Below are 18,966 nucleotides of genomic sequence, written 5' to 3'. Positions count from 1 at the left end.
TTCTTCAACCCACAATGCCACATGTTTTGGTTCATTTCCTGCATTTGACATGGATTGCATCCACACCAACAGTGAACCTCTGGTGACCTTGTAAGCCAACTGAGACCACGTTCTTTTTTTTTTATTAATTAAAATGTGTTTGTTTGATCAGCAATAGGCTTCACCACAGCCCAAACAAAGTGCACTTTCTGACAATACGTTCCAGGATTAGTTTAAATCGCAGTAAAACATCCTGGTTTGAATGTCACCAAAGTGATTTTGAAGTAACATCTAAACATTTTTGGGGGACATAATGTAACTCCAACTTGGACAAATTGAGTTTGGGCTACTATTGCATAAAATAAACAAGAAAACAGATGACTTGAACATTCATTATTTTTTGTTGCTGGAAATGTGCATGTGAAAACAATGTGCTACTGTGTTAACTTATGTATAATATTATGTATAAAATGGGATAATAAAGGTATCTATCTATGTATCTATCTGTTTGCGTACCACAACAAGTTCTTATTATAGTGTCGTGGGAACATTCAAGGTCGTCTTTTATTTAAGTAACTGCACATTCTGCACAATCTGTAGGCAGTATTTAGATTATTTATTGATTATTTTGCATTTCCAAGATCTATCAGCAATCTGTTTCTCCTTGCTGCATTTACTGTCATCATCACCACACGCTAATAATATGGCCAGTCACTATGGAGGCAGTGGAATAACATGTAAAAACCAACCCTCACAGATTGCGTGAGCATTAGTAAATCCAGCAAAATGCTTAATCAAGCCCACTTATTGCATCGGATGTCTTCATATTTTTGGTGTGATTCTCCCATAAATACATGCATAAAGGAGAGAGGCACACTTATTGAGACAAAACGTACTCATTACCTTTCATTCAGTGATAAAGTAGTGAATTCAAAATCTCCAAGGCCTAATTATTGTTATATAACAGGGGCTGAAGAGTGGGAGGTGAACCATTAGAGATTCCCTGCAGCTTTCAGTTATTAGCCTCATGAGTGATGGAGGATAATCGATGACAGTCATGCAGGCATTCTTATGAGGCATTCATAGGGAATTATCATTTAGCAAAGTTAATCTTCTGTGTGTTGTTATACAGGCAACCAACAGTCAACACTGTTGACTGTTGGTTAAGCTAGCTAGTTTACTGTTGACTCAACAGTAAACTAGCTTATTGTTTAATTAAATTGAATTAAAGGGTTTGTGGAAAAGAGAGAAACCAATTCAGAAATATGTCTTTGATTCTGTCCATCTGTCTGTCCAGAATTTTCTATCGCTGTCACAATAAATAAAAAAGTAGTGGCGTAAAAGAATAAATATAAAAATGGAAATACTCTAGTAATGTACAGCACTTTCCTACATGTACTTAGTTACTTTCCACCACTGTTTACAGAGGACAGGGCTTTTATACAGTACACACAGGGGCTAACAGGACACAGGTAAAGACAATATACAGTACAATAAACACAGGACGGCTGAAGGGAATGAGGTCAGGTCAGGTGGAATGTAGGGTGGCTGGCAGGGAGTGACAAAGAGAGAGAGAGAGAGACAGGTGTCAAATTGCAATACTCAAAATTCCATCCGTGTGTACTCAACTCACATCGTTTCCTTGCACCTATAAGCCCTGCATTCGAGCAAGGAAGAGAGCCGAGGACGGACTGGGTTGGGTTCGCTTTATGGAATGGGAACGCTCCTCACTTATTGCCTAACCCTACACAGCTGGATCGCCAGATCCCTGAGGGTTGTCATGTGGAGGAGGAGAATGTATATGTCACAGTGTTTTTGAGATTCAGTGAGATTGAGACCAGGAGCGATAGTTTTTTTATATCTTCATTGTAATTAAGATATTCAATAGGAATTTGTAATTCTTTAATGCCACATTTAGCTACTATGTCCCTGAACTATACATGAAAACTGCTAGCCTAGTGTTGGGAGAGGGAGCGCTTCAGCTGGGAGAGGGAGTGCTTCAGCTCTTGAGACCAGCACAGCTGATAGGTTATCTTTGTTTGATATAGTGCTCATTATTCACACGGGTAGATGGCTATTTCAACCAATCAGATTGCTTCGTCGGAACTACCAGTTGTATAGAGCATCGCAGTTGAAGCCCCACCCCGTCCTCACTCTGGTGTCGGAAGCGTTTTCCGCATTCATTTCTTCCATAGACATTTCATAAAGTATTTATTTAAACGTTTTTAGGCCTTGGACAAAGCCACCTCGGCTGGAGAGGGATCATGTCAATATTCACATTTTTTTTAATGCAAAGATTAATTAGAAAGCTGAAAAAAAGGGCAGGGTACAAGACTGTGTACATCATTATTTTTAAAATTGCGGAAACTACACTCCCAGAATGCATTGTGAATGTTGTTGTTGTTTCCTGAAATAAAGCCCTTAAATCACGCTCAGTTTAGTTATCCAGGCCAGCATATGGCCTGAAATGTAGTGATTGTCATCTCTGTGGACGCTCTTATCGTCATCCTTAACATAGTGCATCATATTTGTAAAAGAAAGACGATCGCTCACGGAGTTCTGCTGACGTGCAATAATCCGCCGGGAAGACAGGGGGCAGTAGCTACTTCCGCGGTAACCGCAAGATACATGAAAGAAGAAGAAGCTAGACCAATCACAGACGTCGATTTCACCGGATGTACATGTTTAGCAGTATGGGAAATGCAGTTCTTCTCCGTGCGATCTTGATTAAAACGTGTTTTTACTAAAACTAGAGTGATTGCATACATACTCGGGGGTTCTACAGGAGCATATAGAACCATTTTACAACCACCAGCCTAGTGGTAAGTGTACATTGAATTGCTACGACTTTGTGGCTGATAATGAAAAACGCTATGGTGAAAATGAATGGGTTGTTTACTTCCGACACCGCATTGCGATGCTCTATAATGGAAAACATTCTGCCAAAAAAAGAACATATTCTGATGGAAAAACACATTCTGACAAAAAAAAAACAATTGCTGATCCTCGCTCCAAGCTGATCCCGACTCCTCACACAAGTGTACTTTTGGGACGTAAACTTTTTCCGGGTCATGCTTTAAGACTGAGGAGGTGAGGAGGGGGTAATTTGAGTATTGGGATTTAGCTAGAGATGCACAGAGAGAGAGACAGAGAGAGAGAGAGAGAGAGAGAGAGAGAGAGAGAGAAAGAGAGAGAGAGAGAGAGAGAGAGAGAGAGAGAGAGAGAGAGAGTACATCTTAACTCGCACATGCAACCTGCATAGTGTAGTCAAACTTAGCCGGTCACGGCTTATCATTATTACAGTATACATGTTCTTTTTATCATTGTGTTCTCCTTCCAAACAGTGGTCAGACTTGTTCTTCATTTATAAAAGTAGAAAGGCAGATACAGTCCAGAAAGACAGAGGATCCTAAACCAAGCTGGAGCACTTGAGGTGGTTTTGGAACAAGTGTATTTTAAGACATTGACAGGCACCTCAATTGAATTTAGTATGGAAACACTGGTAGCCCTTTCTGTACATTATTTCCTCTTTCTTCAGATTTTGGTAAAATAAGCTTCCAGAAGATTAAATTGCCCATTTAATGGCCATTTCTTGCAGTGTATGCATTTATCATGGGAAGCTGCTGCTCACACATTTATCACATTCTGTCATGTCAGACGCTCTGTGCAGAAACTTAATCAATTCTAATTGATTGGGAACACAATAAGCAGTTTCCAGGCACAAAAGAATTGATTAAAACATTGCACAGCGTGATTCACTCTGTAAGTGTCTCAGGCTGTGAAAGTATGGCTACAAAGGCACACTCACACTTGTTTTGTTCCAGGTTTTCAACACAGACGCGCGTGCATAAGCGCAGAGACACATGCTCACACGCGCGTGCTCGCGAGCACACACACACACACACACACACACACACACACACACACACACACACACACACACACACACACACACACACACACACACACACACACACACACACACACACACACACACACACACACACACACACAAAGTTGCATACGTTTCTCAACAAAACCTTGTGTTGTATCTCAAGTCCATTTGCACTGTCTGTACTCTGTAATAATATGCTTTGAAAGCACTCCCCTGTTTCACAAAAGATGCAGCTTGATATTTGGTTTTCTCATACAACATTCAGCAAGCCTTTTTGTGTATGGGGCATTGTCTGGGGCATTTTTGGCTCAGAGAGAGAGCAACTGGGATAAATGGGGTGGGAGAGAGACATGTTAGAAAATATGACAAGTTCAAAACCTAGTTGGCTGGACCGTCCTGGAGGGACAATTGCTCTGCAAATGGCTATTTTACTATTAGGCCAAGCAGCATCCCATAGCCTAGATCAGGGGTTCTCAAACATATTTGAACTGGGGACCCCCACCCTGACAAGCACTTGGATTTGTAGGTATTACATTAATGTGACTCGGTTCCACCGGTAAATATTGTAGGCGTTGTGAGCATGTAGATCTGCTATTTTCACAATGTTCGCCTCTTGCTTACTTCATATTTGACAGTTTGGCCAGTTTGGTATTAAAATTGTCTTGAAAGTCTTTAAATTGTCACTTTATAAATGTGCAGATACCCTGTATATACTTACGTAGGTTTGTTTACCCTTGAGTGAGATTTTTTTTTACATTACGCTAATCATCTGGGGACCCCACAAACTAATTTGGGGACCCCACTTGGGGCCCCGAACCCTGCTCTGCAATTAGCGAGATCGTTGTTAGCGAAACCCGCCGGCCAGAGACATTTGCGTTTGCGGTCCAGTGGAACACCCCCTTTCATCCTTCGTCAGCCTCTCTGAATGATGTCTCTATCTCCTCAAAGAAATCAGTTGTCACCAGAAAGAATGCATGTCACATAGCTTTTACACGTGGCCGTCTATACTCTCGTCTCCCCCAAGACCTGTCATCATGCTCCACAAAGCACCAGATTCTGAATGTGGTAAAAGGTCATTTACTGTACAGTATGTATATGTGTCAGTAAACACATGCACATACAGTAGACTATACAGTCTCATAGACTGGACATACAATATCATGATTGTATAGTGTATGTGTGTAGTGTATCCAATTATTGGCAATAACTATTCAAGATTTGTGGGTGCTTGAAATAAAAGCTAATATGACTTTATAGTGTATTAAAACTGTGAAACTGTACGTCCGACATTTGTGAGTGACGGGGTCCAGGTTGCCAACAAGTCTTAAATTACACTCCATTGCATTTGGGACAAAACACAGATTTAATGACATGAAGACTTTGGAAAGGGGAAGGGCAGTGCATGAACATGGAATGACCTGAGATCTTGTAAGCTACTGTATGTGGTCTTGAGCATGTCTTAGATGAGGGAGCTAAGCTGCCAGTGGAAAAACATAATGCCAATGTGAGGAAAACAGAGCTATGGAGGGGAGAATTGACTGACAGTGTCATTACTTGGCAGACAGGAGCTTAGCTTTGGAAGGGCTGATGAAACTGCAGCATCCATCAATAAGAGGAACTACTGATAGTTTCTTGAGTGCCACGGATGGGAGCTGCCATGCACAGGTTTCCATCCGAGTTAGGTACATCGATTCAAGAGTAATTCTCTGATTGTCTTAAGTATCCACAGGAGATGTCACATGTCATGTCAACAGGGAAAACTAGACCTATGAACTTGAACTCATATGGGCTGCTGCCTGTCATGACCACTGCTTTGAATGCTTTGCAAGTCAACGTGTTGCACCCAGCCCTGCCAGTACGTTGCTACAAATCAGCATGGTGTGCCATTGTAAGTCCAGAGCTTTACTTGACCAGGGTGGCTTCCCATGAACGATCATACACCTTGCCGATGGATTTTCCATTCGAGCCATCTCAGTTGTTGCAAATTATTTCAACAACCTGCTGGACACATCATCGTGTACCGAGCACTGTGGATGATGTTACCATGAGTGCAGCATTTGGCTTTATCGGCCGCCTTGGAGACTTAATGTTCTCCCATGTGGAGCCATGTATACTGTAGGCTACATCACATTTTGTGTGCACTAGAAAACCTAAGATCTCACGTCCATGTGCAGATACTGTTGAAGGACCTGGACAGACTGGGCAACACACTTTTACGATGATTGAGTGAAGAGGGTATCAACAAAATAATATCTTGTGGACTTGACAGTTGCTATGATGAAAATACCAGCAGGCAGATTTGTTACACATTGAACGAATGCCGATCTAATGATCATCCACTACACAAACCACAAGCTAGAGCTTATAATACACAACCTGGACAAGGAAGTCACACAAGCCAGTCACTTCCAAAAGGTCACCAACTTCTTGCATGCATTTTTCTCCTCAAAGTCCCAAACATTTGTGACAACTGGAAGTGGCCACAGCAGAACTCGAAGAATGCGTGCACAAAGAGTGGGGAGCATATTTGACATCCACTGTCCTCATCATGCACTTCAGTGACAGCGTAATGGGAGAGCTAGTACCCAGCCTTGGTGAGGCTCTTCCAGGAGTTGTCTGATGACAACGCACTGTCATGGAAAGAGCCAAATGTGGAGGAATGTGTTCAAAAATGACACAGACAGAGCCTCTTTATATTGGAGTTGGCTTGTGTAAAATATGAAACTCTGAAGGCCTTGTCTTTGTTTCCGCACAGAAAGAATGCCAAAGTGATCACAGTAAAAGCAGAAGTGGTTAGTGGCTCAAGTCCATGCACAGGTATAGGAAGCTGAAAACAACAGGTACGTAGAATGCTATAAGCATTGGCAAGTGATAGAATAAATATGTTATGGTTGATAAGTGGCCAGCTGTCAGATTTCCTTTAGTTATTTTTGCTATTCTCAACTAGGCAAAAATATATTTCACATTTGTATAGCACGTTTATGTAAGATAGAATACAAGCAAAAATAAACAGATAATGCAAGTTTAAGAGATAAGAATAAAAGTTTATTGAAAACACACTCTTTCCCTGGAGCCTCAGTGCCCTTGGTTATGGGATACAGTATTTAGCCTATCACCTCAGTGCAGCACATTGTTGCTGCCAACGGTGCGTGCAGCTGTTTTTCATGACTATAATACAAATGTTATTTATCTTGTGTAACAGATTTTCTTTTCAGCCTGGCAGCTTAGGTTTAGGCATTCTGGTGAAAGCTGTGGGTGAACTTTCCTGGACATAGATTGATCTCCACCTGCTGATGTTCTAATTGAACAAAATCAATATTTGAAGGTGTAAATGCAATGCATGCATTCCAAAGCTGGTCAAAAGACTGCTTAGTCTACTGACAGTGATGCTGGTGACACAAATGACACTTCTTACCCTGTCATAGCCATGTATTCAACTATGAGGCATCATTTTAAGTGTAAGGGGGAAAAGAAAATATGTTTTGAGTGTATTTGTGCATTTCATGGGCATGTGATGGTTACTCTGGGAAAGAATAAGAACAGTGATAGGGTCATAGGAAAAAGTAGTCAGTGATAAGTATAGGAAGAGGCAAGTGACCAACAATCAATTTATTTTAGACCATGGCCATCATAGGCCAAGTTATCTAAAACAAGGTCTGTCTGTAAAGCCTTAAGTGCCTGGTGAAGTACTGTAACAAAATTAATCTTGAGAAGAGTGTGAAAGGCAGACATACTGTAGTTTAAAAATATGAGGGAAAACACCCCCCCCTCCCCCCCCCTTTTTAATCTCTATAGATATGTTTTATTTTCTTTGTTCTTATTGGTTGTTATTGTGGAGCACATTTGTTCTTTTTGTACATTGAGATGTGTTTCAAACGTAAAGTGCATTTATAAATAATATGTATTATTATTGGTTACCTGTTTACAAAGATCCATAAGAGATCCCTAAGAGTCTTATTTCGGTTTTATCTTGTGCTGCCTGACTTGTCCAATGTGGGCTTCAAAATATCAGAAAGTACAGTTGCTTTGTTTCCTTGGCTACCCTAGCTCAGCATTCATATTATCGTGTTATTTTCATGTTCCAGGACAGTTCAGTCCATTCATCTCCTGAGCTTACTTCGGAATATAACCTGAACTGTCAAACATCACAGTGCTTTGTTTCATCTTACTTCTGGTCTTGAGGCCTGATGTCCCCCAGTTCAAATACTAATCGTTGAGTGTTGTCAGTGTGTGCTATAATCATTGATTATAATAAAGCATTAAGTCACAAGAGGCTGTGGTTTAACTAAGAGATGTGGTAAGCACGACGAGGAGGGCTTCTGATCCTCTTAACAGCTTTTCCAAAAATGGCAACATGACAATCACAGACAAATCCTAATTAAAGTTTTTAATACCAGTTACAGTAACATGGGTGCGTGCACATGGGCTCCATATATGGAGATCTAGGTGATGATCCAGTCGTCTCCATGTACAGTATGGATATCCAGGATTTGTTTAAGTCAGTGTCGTGATCTTCATATATGGATATCCAAGTGATAATAGCCAGCAGTCTTGATTTGCAAATGAATTCTGTCTAGGCCATATGGAGAGTCCATATATGGGCATTGCCAAATATGGGCTTAATATTGATGACCTTGTGGATCTCCATAATATGAAAGCCAGAACAGGCTGTCTTGGTCATATACTATGGAGCGTGACAGTCAACAATGTGATGTCAGGTCAGCTATGGCGTTACAGACTGACGGACAGGATATGCCGGTTTTGATAGTAAACTGTTCAAACTAATCACTACAAGAATAATTTGCCTGCCTGTACAAACAAGCTAGTTTCTATGCATGAAGGTATTGAAAGAAGAAGAAGGTATTGAATGGCATGTGGCGCGGTATCTGCCTTAAAGCTTTAACCTTGTACATACATAGGACGAAAACAAGTGTTCCTCTTACAGTACCTTGTCAAACAAAATGGGACGACAAAATGGGATGATACAGCGATTATTGCAAACATTATTAGCACAGTAATAGCGATACATGCAGCCCAGCTGTGTTTTTTCGAGTATTTACAAAGGGACTCAGCCAATCACTGTCTTGTTAGGCACCTGCAGCCACTTTGTACAGTAATCTCAGAGCTGCACCATAACCCTTAGCCAGAATGTTTAGTAGGTATACTGTATTTGCTGTGTTGTTTAGACCTTTTTGCTCATACTGTATCATGATGATAATCACTTTCTCTACGGGATCTGCATTCGATTAATCTAGGTCATTGTCATCGTCTTCTATCTGTCTCACTAATGATTGCTGCACATATTTGATTTTTTCAATGACTGTTTGACAATAGACCTTTTTGATATTGTCACTGTCGGGCGAAACCTCGTAACTCCAAGTTTCTAATTTGTTTCTTTTTTTTGTAAAGTAAAGTCCTGCTTCATCATGGAAGACTGTCTATGTGCCTGTAGATCGGCTATTTCAAATATTTTTTAAAATGATAAACAAACTGTTTTGGACATACAAGGTTTACACCCGACAGTGACGATATTCATGTTATGCCGGTGCTTATAGATTATTTTCCCTCCCTACCCGATATGCGGTTTTCCGGAACCAGCACGAAAGGTTCGGAATCTCCATATGCGGAGTCCTGACTACTAATTGAAGCCAATTGAAGCCGAGACGAATTGGCCCGAATCGCATGAAAGAGCCCTGACAGCACATGGTTGGGTCTACAGACTCCAAATTCTGCACGCAGATAGCTCAGATCTTTGCCTACGTTCTTAGCTAGACCTCGACCCGACCCGATATGCGGTTTTCCGGAACCAGCGCGAAACGTTCGGAATCTCCGTATGCGGACATGATGTCTGACATCGGCCTGTTCCGGAGGGACCGGAGCAAGCACTGACTCATTGTGACATCACTTCATAAAAGGCTCTGACATCATGTACGCCACATGGGTCAACAAAAAATCTCTGTGAGTGTATACAGTATGTATGAATGTATGTAATTCGCGCACCTCGAGAACTGTTCGTCCCACCGGCTTCAAATTCGGCACGTGCGTTCCCTGACGCAGCAGGTAGTGCAACGCACGGCCTCGACCCGACCCGATGCGCGATTTTTCGGAACCCGGCACGAAAGGTTCGGATTCTCCGTATGCGGAGCTGATGTCTGACATCAGGGTTTTCCGGAACCAGCACTGTGTCTGCAGAGATCTCCATATATGGGCATAAAATGGACACAGACAGACAGATGGTCAAAACGGGTCCTATGACAACAGGTATAATGGGGTTTGCATTACACAGACTTCGGCACGCGCGTTCCCCACCACAGCAGGGAGTGCAGTGCCGGGCCTCGACCCGATACACGGTTTTCCGGAACCGGCGCGAAAGGTTCGGAATCTCTGTATGCGAAGGGTTAGGGTGCAACCTGATATAAATAACAACACCCACATGAAATCTTTTGTAGTTTTTGAAATATTTAACTTTAAGCACCCAATGTAGCTCTTTATGCCCATAAATGGTGTTCCATGCGAGCCCACAGTTTCGTAGGAACAGTATTTCTAGTTATCATTATTATTACAAACCGTGTTCCACAAAACAGCCTGCATCTTTGAGTTTGAATATTGTTAAACATTAGCCTAGCATTACGTATTCATATATACTTCCTCAGCAAGTCCATCTTCTCCTATAGTGATATTAGAACTGCTGCAATGCAAATTGATTCTGCAGTCTGAGATGAAGAAGATGCCCACCAGGGAGGATGCAGCTGCCAAACCTAAGGCACTACGGTTAACTCCAGGAAGTAAAGATTCAGTTTCCAAGTATAGGCAGGGACTTTGGGTCATGGAACCCAAAGACATGTCAATTGCTTTCATTAGGTAAAAGGAGTCTCATTTGACAATAAAAAGAGATATTGTACTGTAGGTCAGGTGTGCAGATGTGTTACAAAAGGGATTAAAGTCAGGTCAACTCATTAAAATAAATAGTGGATTACAAGTAAAACACCTTAAGGGCGAGAAGGGACCACAGGTCGCGGGGAAACAACAGAATTTAAAAAAAAAATAGTCAGTGTAGTCAGTGTAAATCTGGCAATGTACACACTACACACATACACATAGACTAGGGCTGTATTGACTCAGGACCCAGGCAGGGGTCGCAGCTGAGTGCAATCAGTGCAGTGGAGCAGCGCAAACGAGACAGTGTGTGTGTGTGTGTGTGTGTGTGTGTGTGTGTGTGTGTGTGTGTGTGTGTAGGGGTCACGGCTGAGTGCAATCAGTGTAGAGCAGGGCAAACGAGTGTGTGTGTGTGTGTGTGTGTGTGTGTGTGTGTGTGTGTGTGTGTGTGTGTGTGTGTGTGCGCGCGCGTGCATGTGTGTGTGGCGTTACAGGCAAGCATTACAGGCAGTGATAGGCAAGAGTAACACGTGACACAATTGCTGCTGTTTTCACAATAACTGTGACCTGCGGTCACAACAACAACTTATAGATTTGTACATTCCACTATAGTGCATGTGAGCTGTACAGTGAGAGAACAGCTAAACGGCTTACCAGTCTTTGGGTCTACAGAGAAGTATGGCTGTCCTTCCAGGATGCTATAGACTATCTTAGCACTGTTTCCATAGGTTGGGTCATCTGCATCTGACGCCGTCACCTGGAACACTGATGTTCCTGAAAAAAATGATTGGATACGATGAGACAAAAGTGTTTCGAACGAAACACCTGTTTCTTAAGTTCTGGAGGGAAGCATTCCCTCCTATGGGAAGGCGCATGCGCCGACAAAGATCACAGAAACGTCCCCTCCGACTCTCTGCCCCTTGTTCGTATTAGGGCAGAGCTACTCAGAGGAAGTGACTTGGGAAGTCACCGGTTATAAAGGGTGCCGCCGGCCAGTAGGAATTGACCTTCCGGGAGCAAACATATGAGGTTTCTGTGATCTTTGTCGCCGCATGCGCCTTCCCATAGGAGGGAATGCTGACCGAAGGAACGTAAACAAACAAACAAACCTTCCCGGGAGGGAAAATGTGTTGTTTCAGTTTCCAATAAACAGTACAGTACAGACGCAAGGAAGAGATCAATAGTCAATTCTAATGCAATAGGCAAAACCTCAAATCTAAAAGCTCAAGCTGCCTTTAACCCTAGAACACTAAATCACCCGGATAATTATGTTCATGTGATTTTCATGTTGTTGCTGATGTCTGAGGTGGGGGGGGGGTCCTTGGGTTACCCATACCTTCAGGATGCTCAGTGATATCAGAGAAGGTAGGTGTGTTTCCCTGCCCCAAACTCTGTTTTCTTTTTCTACAGGCAGGTGACGCTGGGTGAATTTCACCCAGCGTTAGTGATAGAGTGTAAAGAAAATATATCCCATACTCCCACAATTTGCAGTTGACTGTCATTTTACCATTATCATGTCCCAGGAATGGCTGGACCAAAGGAGAAGTTCCCAGCTTTTATAGGAATATTTTTAAAACAATACCCCATATTTTCCCACCAATTTCCCCCCCATATTTTTTCTTTCTTTCTTTTTTTCTATTTTTTAATACCTCAAATTGCCATGTATTGTTGTACTTTAATATATTTTGATGAGAAATATGTTTTATGGACTATATTTTATTGGGCAAAATATATATTTATATCCAATATATTGTAGATCTGCTATTTTCATTACTTTTGTGAAATAGGGCTTTGATTTCGAGAAAAAAAAAACACATACACATTTGAGACTTGGAGATACTGTACAAGGTTTTAGCCTGACAATGACGATTATGTTGGATCGATTATGGATTTGATTTAACCATAACCTCAAACCCAGCTCCACCAGAGTTAACTGGTGTGTGAGAGTTTCTGAACTTTCCTCAGATGTTTAACATATCAGTTGCAGAAACGTATCTTGTCTGTGTTGTCTGTTGTGGTCTTGTAAAGAGCCATGCTCCATTAGCCTGTCCATGTCCCGGCAGACAGGAGCAGCCAGAGCCATTTCCCAACCCATTCATCATGGTCTGGGCCAGCTGGTGCATTGTGGGAATAGCTAAAGACGCATTTCTAAGAATAATATAACACTGAGGCATCTAGAACATATCGTTGTTGTCGGGTGGTGGAAACCTTGTATGTCCAAAACCGTTCGTTTTGTATTTATCGTTTTAAAATGATCTAAACGAGTGAAGATAGACGATCTACAAGCACACAACGCCTCGCACCGCGAGACGTTGTGTGCTTGTAGATCAGCTATATTTTCACTAGTTTTGTGCAATAGTCTTGTGTGATGAACCTGGGCTTTACTTTACGGAAAAACATACACATTTGAAACTTGGAGATATGAGGTTTCTGCCCTACAGTGACGATATGCAACAACTATCAGGCAGAAACCTCTTATCTACATATTTCATTTTTTTAATGTTTTGACATAAAGGAATGTCCTTTTTCATCATACAAGAGTGTCGCACAATAACCGATTTACAAGCTCACAAAGCGTAATGTATTTTCACATAAATGTACGAGGTTTCAACCATAGAGAATCTTTGGAAAATCATTACACTTTATTTCATAAGACTGTGATAACATCCTGGTTCTGGTCGACTTAAAATAATTGGAATGCAACAAAAAAAGAATACGCTTGGTAACACGTATTAAAGAAGAATTGACAAAAGTCTTTAATTAGGTACTGATATCCAAGCAGAAATAGCAGTTAAAGGTAAGAGAAAGAGGATATTTAGAAGGGAAGCTGCAATATTTGATTATGAGAGTTAACCAGGTTTTGATTCAATATTACATTGCAAGGGGGAACAAGCCAACATTAGCCTCCTAGTTGTGAAAATGGCACATGCCTAGGGGATACGTAAACCCCCCCCCCCCCCCCCCCCCCCCCCCGCCCCCAAAAAAAACACATTTTAAATCAAACACATATCACTTTTAGGATATGGCTGCATGTAGTTATTCTTCTTTTTTTGTGTGTTATTATATCACTGTATACCAGGGGTCTTCAACGTTTTCAGGCCAAGGACCCCTTAGTTGAGAGAGAGAGATGAAGCAGGGACCCCCACAACCTGTACATAGATTCCATATCGGTAATTTCTTGTTTGACAGCACAATCATCAGTGTATTTTGGATTCATGTCAATTTGTGTTTTCAGATATTTAACCACTTGAACCGTCAATACTTAATAAACCTGACCTTTCACTCTGTACTTAGTCTGCTCTTTTTCCCCTCTACACCAAAGCTCTTTGCCGAAAATAGCCGATCTACAAGCTCACAACGCCTCGCAGCACGAGACGTTGTGAGCTTGTCGATCGGCTATTTTTGGCTAAAGTTCAAGTGGTTAATATAAAAAAGGAGAAAAAATATTCTATCACTCAAAGATTTGGAGGACCTGTAGTAACTCTGAGGACCCCTTAGGGGTCACAGACCCCCTGTTAAGACCCCTGCTGTATACTAAGAATTTAGATTTTCAAAAATGTGGTCTTCTAGTAGTACACTGCTACTTATACCCGTAGACTGAGTACTAAGTGACATGCTATTGTATCATGAAGACATATTCCATATTAACTTTACTGCACCCATAATATTTGTGTCCTTGTATGCATCTCCTTTGTGTGGACATAAATGCATTGTTACAATGTGTGTGTGTGTGTGTGTGTGTGTGTGTGTGTGTGTGTGTGTGTGTGTGTGTGTGTGTGTGTGTGTGTGTGTGTGTGTGTGTGCGCGCCCATGTGCGTGCATGTGTACGTGCTGATCTCACTGCCTGTGTTTTGTCTGGAGCAGATTTTTCAAACTACAAGGATCAGCGCCAACTTTCTTGTATGCACACTGCCAGTACGTCAACTTGGTACCTACTACCTCCATACAATGTTTTATACTGTATATATTGTTTATATTATATCTGCCTGCCTCAGCAGGAGATTCTGTTTTCACCCATCTGTCTGTCTGTGTTTGAGCCTTGCACAGCCTTGCCTCCCACTCCCATCCACTCCAGTTCGATTTCTGAACATTTCTGCTCGTTACCGCAATGTTTTCATTGAACATGAATGAACCTGAGCTCTTAGATGCACCATGCTATTGCTAAATGTGCAGATTTAGCCATATACAGTAGGCTCATTTTTATGTGCAGTCTCTGCAGGTTTATTTGATGTTTAAGACACATAAAAGGCCATACCTAACACATACAGTACGCACAGACAAATGAGCAAAACCTTGCAAACATTAAAAGGAAGCATTAAGGGAGCATAGAAGAACATACAAAACACTTAAGCACAGACGAGTGAGTAAAATGATTGAGCATTAACAAGATGCATTACGAGAGCATAAAAGCAATCCAACATTCAAGTATAGGGAAGATCACACAGCGGGAAACACATAAAGCATAGCACTGGCATATAGATGACAGTACCATTAACCATGACAACACACAATGAACCCTTAACATCATAATATGCAATTACAACATTATTTGTCAATGAAATAAATAAACGCCTCTCATGTTCTTTGTTCTTGAGAGACATCTTAATAGTATTATCCCTTTCTTTCACGAGAGGGCATTTTCCTTCCTTTCTTCTACTTTTTCATTGAACCATTGGTAGATTCTCACTTTGAGCTGGTATGCATTTCACTTTCTTCGTTTCAACATTTGAAGTTAAGCCATGAAGGAAATACAGTTATCATCTTTACTATGAGCAAAATGGTCAATCCAATTAATTTCTTTAATTGCCTTTTTGAGATTGGTTCGAATTTTACACGGTTTTGGCTTTTTGTAGCCTGTGATCTCACTCTCAATCAAAACCATATAATAGTCGGACAACCCTGTATATTATATATACCGTATAAGATTTCTTTATTCTTTCTTGTCTGTTGGTGAAAGCTAAATCAATGAGCATTTCTGGATACTGGATGACCCTTCAATAACTGTTACTCATTTTTCTTTTTGCTTTATCATTAATCTCCTTGAAAAATTATGTAATTGATTCTCTGTGTGTTTGGCTATGCTATACAGCACACATGTGACACCAAGCCTAGCTGGTGTTTAGGGAAGCCAGTGTGCAGCTTCCCTGATTGTGGTAACATGAGAGAAAATGTGGCATAAGCCTGAGACTCCAACGTCAGACAGCTGTATGTACAATGACCAACTATGGTGTATAGTGGGAATGTGTTTCTTGCAGTTCTCTTAATACTAATCATACTAAAAGGTAATTTGTGGTGAAAGGGTTCATTTAAGACAAATGCATTCCAAGTCATAACCACACAACCTTTGCATTTACTTACCAGGGGAAAGTGACAATGTAAATTTACTCAAGAACTCTACTTAATTAAACTTTTATAGTACTGTTATTTTAGTTGAGTATGTCCATTTTTCAATACTTTATACTTCTATTCCACAACATCTCAAGCAAATTTACTTTTTATTCCACTATAAAATTATTTGAAAACTTTAGTTTAAAGTATTTTATGCTATGCGTTGTGAGGTTGTAGATCTGCTATTTTCACAATTTCTAATGTTTTTTAAATGTATTTATATACAAATGTAGGAAAAAAGCCACATTTACTCCCAACACCCAAAAAGGTGTCCTGACCCATAGTTTGGGAAACACTGGCCTACTCTAGCCGGTTCAAAATTACAATGATGTGATCCATAGTAAACTCTGTCCCAGTTAAATGCAAAATCTCCACATTTTATATGTAGGCCTACTGTACAGGATGCTTATCTTACCAACATCTGACATTTCGGGTACGGTGGCTGAGAAAGGTCCATCCGGGAAGGTGGGTGCATTGTCGTTGACATCCTGGACTTTTATGATGAACTCTGACTCCGCCTCAAGTGAGCGATTGGTCCAGCGGTCAATGGCCCTGGCGTGCAAGACATACTGGGATTTCCTCTCGCGGTCAAGACTCTTGTCAGCATGGATGTCCCCTGTTGTCTCATCGATAATGAAGATAGATCCCGCCCCCTCGCCAGACAGAATGTAGCGCACTGTGCTATCGCCTTTGTCAGAGTTGGAGTGGAGCTGGAGACAGAGGAAGAAGAGAGAGAGAGGTGAAACAGTTAATAAAAGGTTAATAGCATACTAACAGGGTAGCTTACTAATTAGCTAGCTAATGAGACCACACACATGACAAAGAAGAGCATTTGGCAGGTTTTATGAAGTTATAAACCCGGTCGGAAAATGAAGTAGTGATATGCGACAGAGAGATAAAGTAGAATTCCTGTGCTCTGGTTCTGGCTTCACATATAGGACCAAACTGGTCAGCGGTAGACTTCGAGCACATACTGTAAATCTTTTAATAATACTAAGGAGTCTGAACGCCCCGGTCGCAGGCCCTATACAGTAGCTTGTGCTGCCAACCTGCTTGCCAAATGCAGAAGTACTGTAGATGCCATGGGGCCACCAAAATCAGTAGGGTTCATTCTGTGTCCTGTATACAGTAATATGTGTGCAAGGTTGACATATTGGCCTTGAGGGAGGCGCTAGGGAGATGGTCATGGGGTCAGACAAACAGGGTTCTTCTCCAGGGAGCATGAATGCATACCGTTAAGTTTCATTGCAACAGTTTTGGAGATGAGGCAGCCATCCTTAGTGCCCTGCCAGCTGCTAGCGGAGCAACAAATATTGAATGTGCAAACAAACGTTTCCACACCAGTGCATCTTTCTCAGAGTCAAAACAGGATAAAACCTGTTCTGACGCTGAGGAAGACATTAACAAGACATGGAGTATAATATGGCGCGGCCCCAATCTTTGCAGTTAGTTAGTTAGTCGGGGAAGTAACTACTGTACGCAGGTTTATTAGGTATGCAGTTTGGGAAGACACTGTATTATATTAATATAACAATTATTATTAGGAACTAAATATTTTAGGATAAGTCCTTTTCCTACTCAGTCAGCTGCAGCCCAGCTGTTGTCAGCCAACCAACTGCAATTCCAGCTAGTCCCTCCAGGTTGTGGGGACATAAAAAGTTGGCAGAGCCATCAGTCATTGGTATGGGAGTAGGACGATAATGTGTGGGCGAAACATCTGACCGTATTTCCAGATAAGATATCCATGTGTTTTTATGCCGTGGCTCTGTGGATTCGAGTCGTCTAGAGGACGGTTTGTGTATCTGTGTGTCTGTCTGTCTGTGCACCAATTTTATAAATGCTTCACCAACAAAGGCTCGCCACAAAACAATGTTGGTGTAAGTTTCGATTCAGCGACTTAACAAACTGCTATAACCGGGCCTGAACCAAGCCCCCCGGACCCTTAAGGGGTCCATTTGGTTACATATACACTTTCCGAGTTAAACGAACACTCACATTTTACAGTGCATGTTCTGCAATGTGGAACACCAAGTGACATTTTGAGGCTAAAGTATTTCCCCCTGTGTGCGTGTGTGCATGTGCGTGTGTGTGTGCGCGAGTGTGTGTGTGTCAGAACAAAGGCTTGTGAAGCTGTGAAATATTCAGAAACTGGGCGGGGTCGTCAGGAAGCGACGCTTATTAATTCAAACAGGTTAGTGGGTTTCTCTCTGGATTATGGGGACACGCCGTGTTGAGTTATATCGCATACGGGCTCAATCGGTGGCTTCTGGTGCATGACTGTGGCCTTGGTTTATCGATCACCATGCTGTAAAATCCCCATGTTAATTTAACCACACAAGTGTCCCTATTCTGGGGCACAGAATAGCAGATCTATAGAAGCTAACAACGTAATGAGTTGTTAGCTTCTAGATCGGCTATTTTGAGCGAAGAGATTTGGTATAGAGGGGGGGGAAAGGAGCGGGCCTAGCATAGGCCCCTGGGGAACACCGGTCAACAAAGTATACTGTATGTACTGTATGCTGTTTAAGTGATTAAATCTGAGTGTGTAAAAACATTTACACTGAGAGATTAATTACACAGAGGATTTTATTGCGCATGCCTGTGAAACGAAGATGTACACAGTGGCAAGTTGGAGGGACATGAGTGAGAGAGAAAGACAGGAATGACGGACAAAGAGAAAGACAGACGGAAAGGCCTTCAACCTCATAGGCAGATGGACAAAATAAATGAGCCACCTTATCAGAAGATGGATGTGTTCAGGAGCCCAGCTTGTTCATAAACGGACATGCTTCAAGAGGCTCGGTGGGCGTAATTAACTGATTAATAGA

General features: G+C 41.6%; 1 protein-coding gene across 1 annotated transcript in view; it reads right to left on the bottom strand.

Moving 5' to 3' along the window:
- The window catches only part of LOC308284999 (cadherin-18-like), a gene marked incomplete at both ends in the record, with an annotated part of 162,810 nt that overhangs the window by 109,977 nt on the left and 33,867 nt on the right, over positions 1-18,966 (bottom strand). The window contains 2 exons of the mRNA XM_080725719.1: positions 11,405-11,524; positions 16,554-16,848. Coding sequence (XP_080581845.1) covers positions 11,405-11,524; positions 16,554-16,848 — 415 coding nt within the window. The remainder of the gene's footprint in view (positions 1-11,404; positions 11,525-16,553; positions 16,849-18,966) is intronic.

This window comes from Nannobrachium achirus (assembly GCF_963921795.1).
Source record: "Nannobrachium achirus genome assembly, chromosome: 5".
In the NCBI taxonomy this organism is placed as follows: domain Eukaryota; kingdom Metazoa; phylum Chordata; class Actinopteri; order Myctophiformes; family Myctophidae; genus Nannobrachium; species Nannobrachium achirus.
This window is presented reverse-complemented; position numbering and strand designations above follow the sequence as displayed.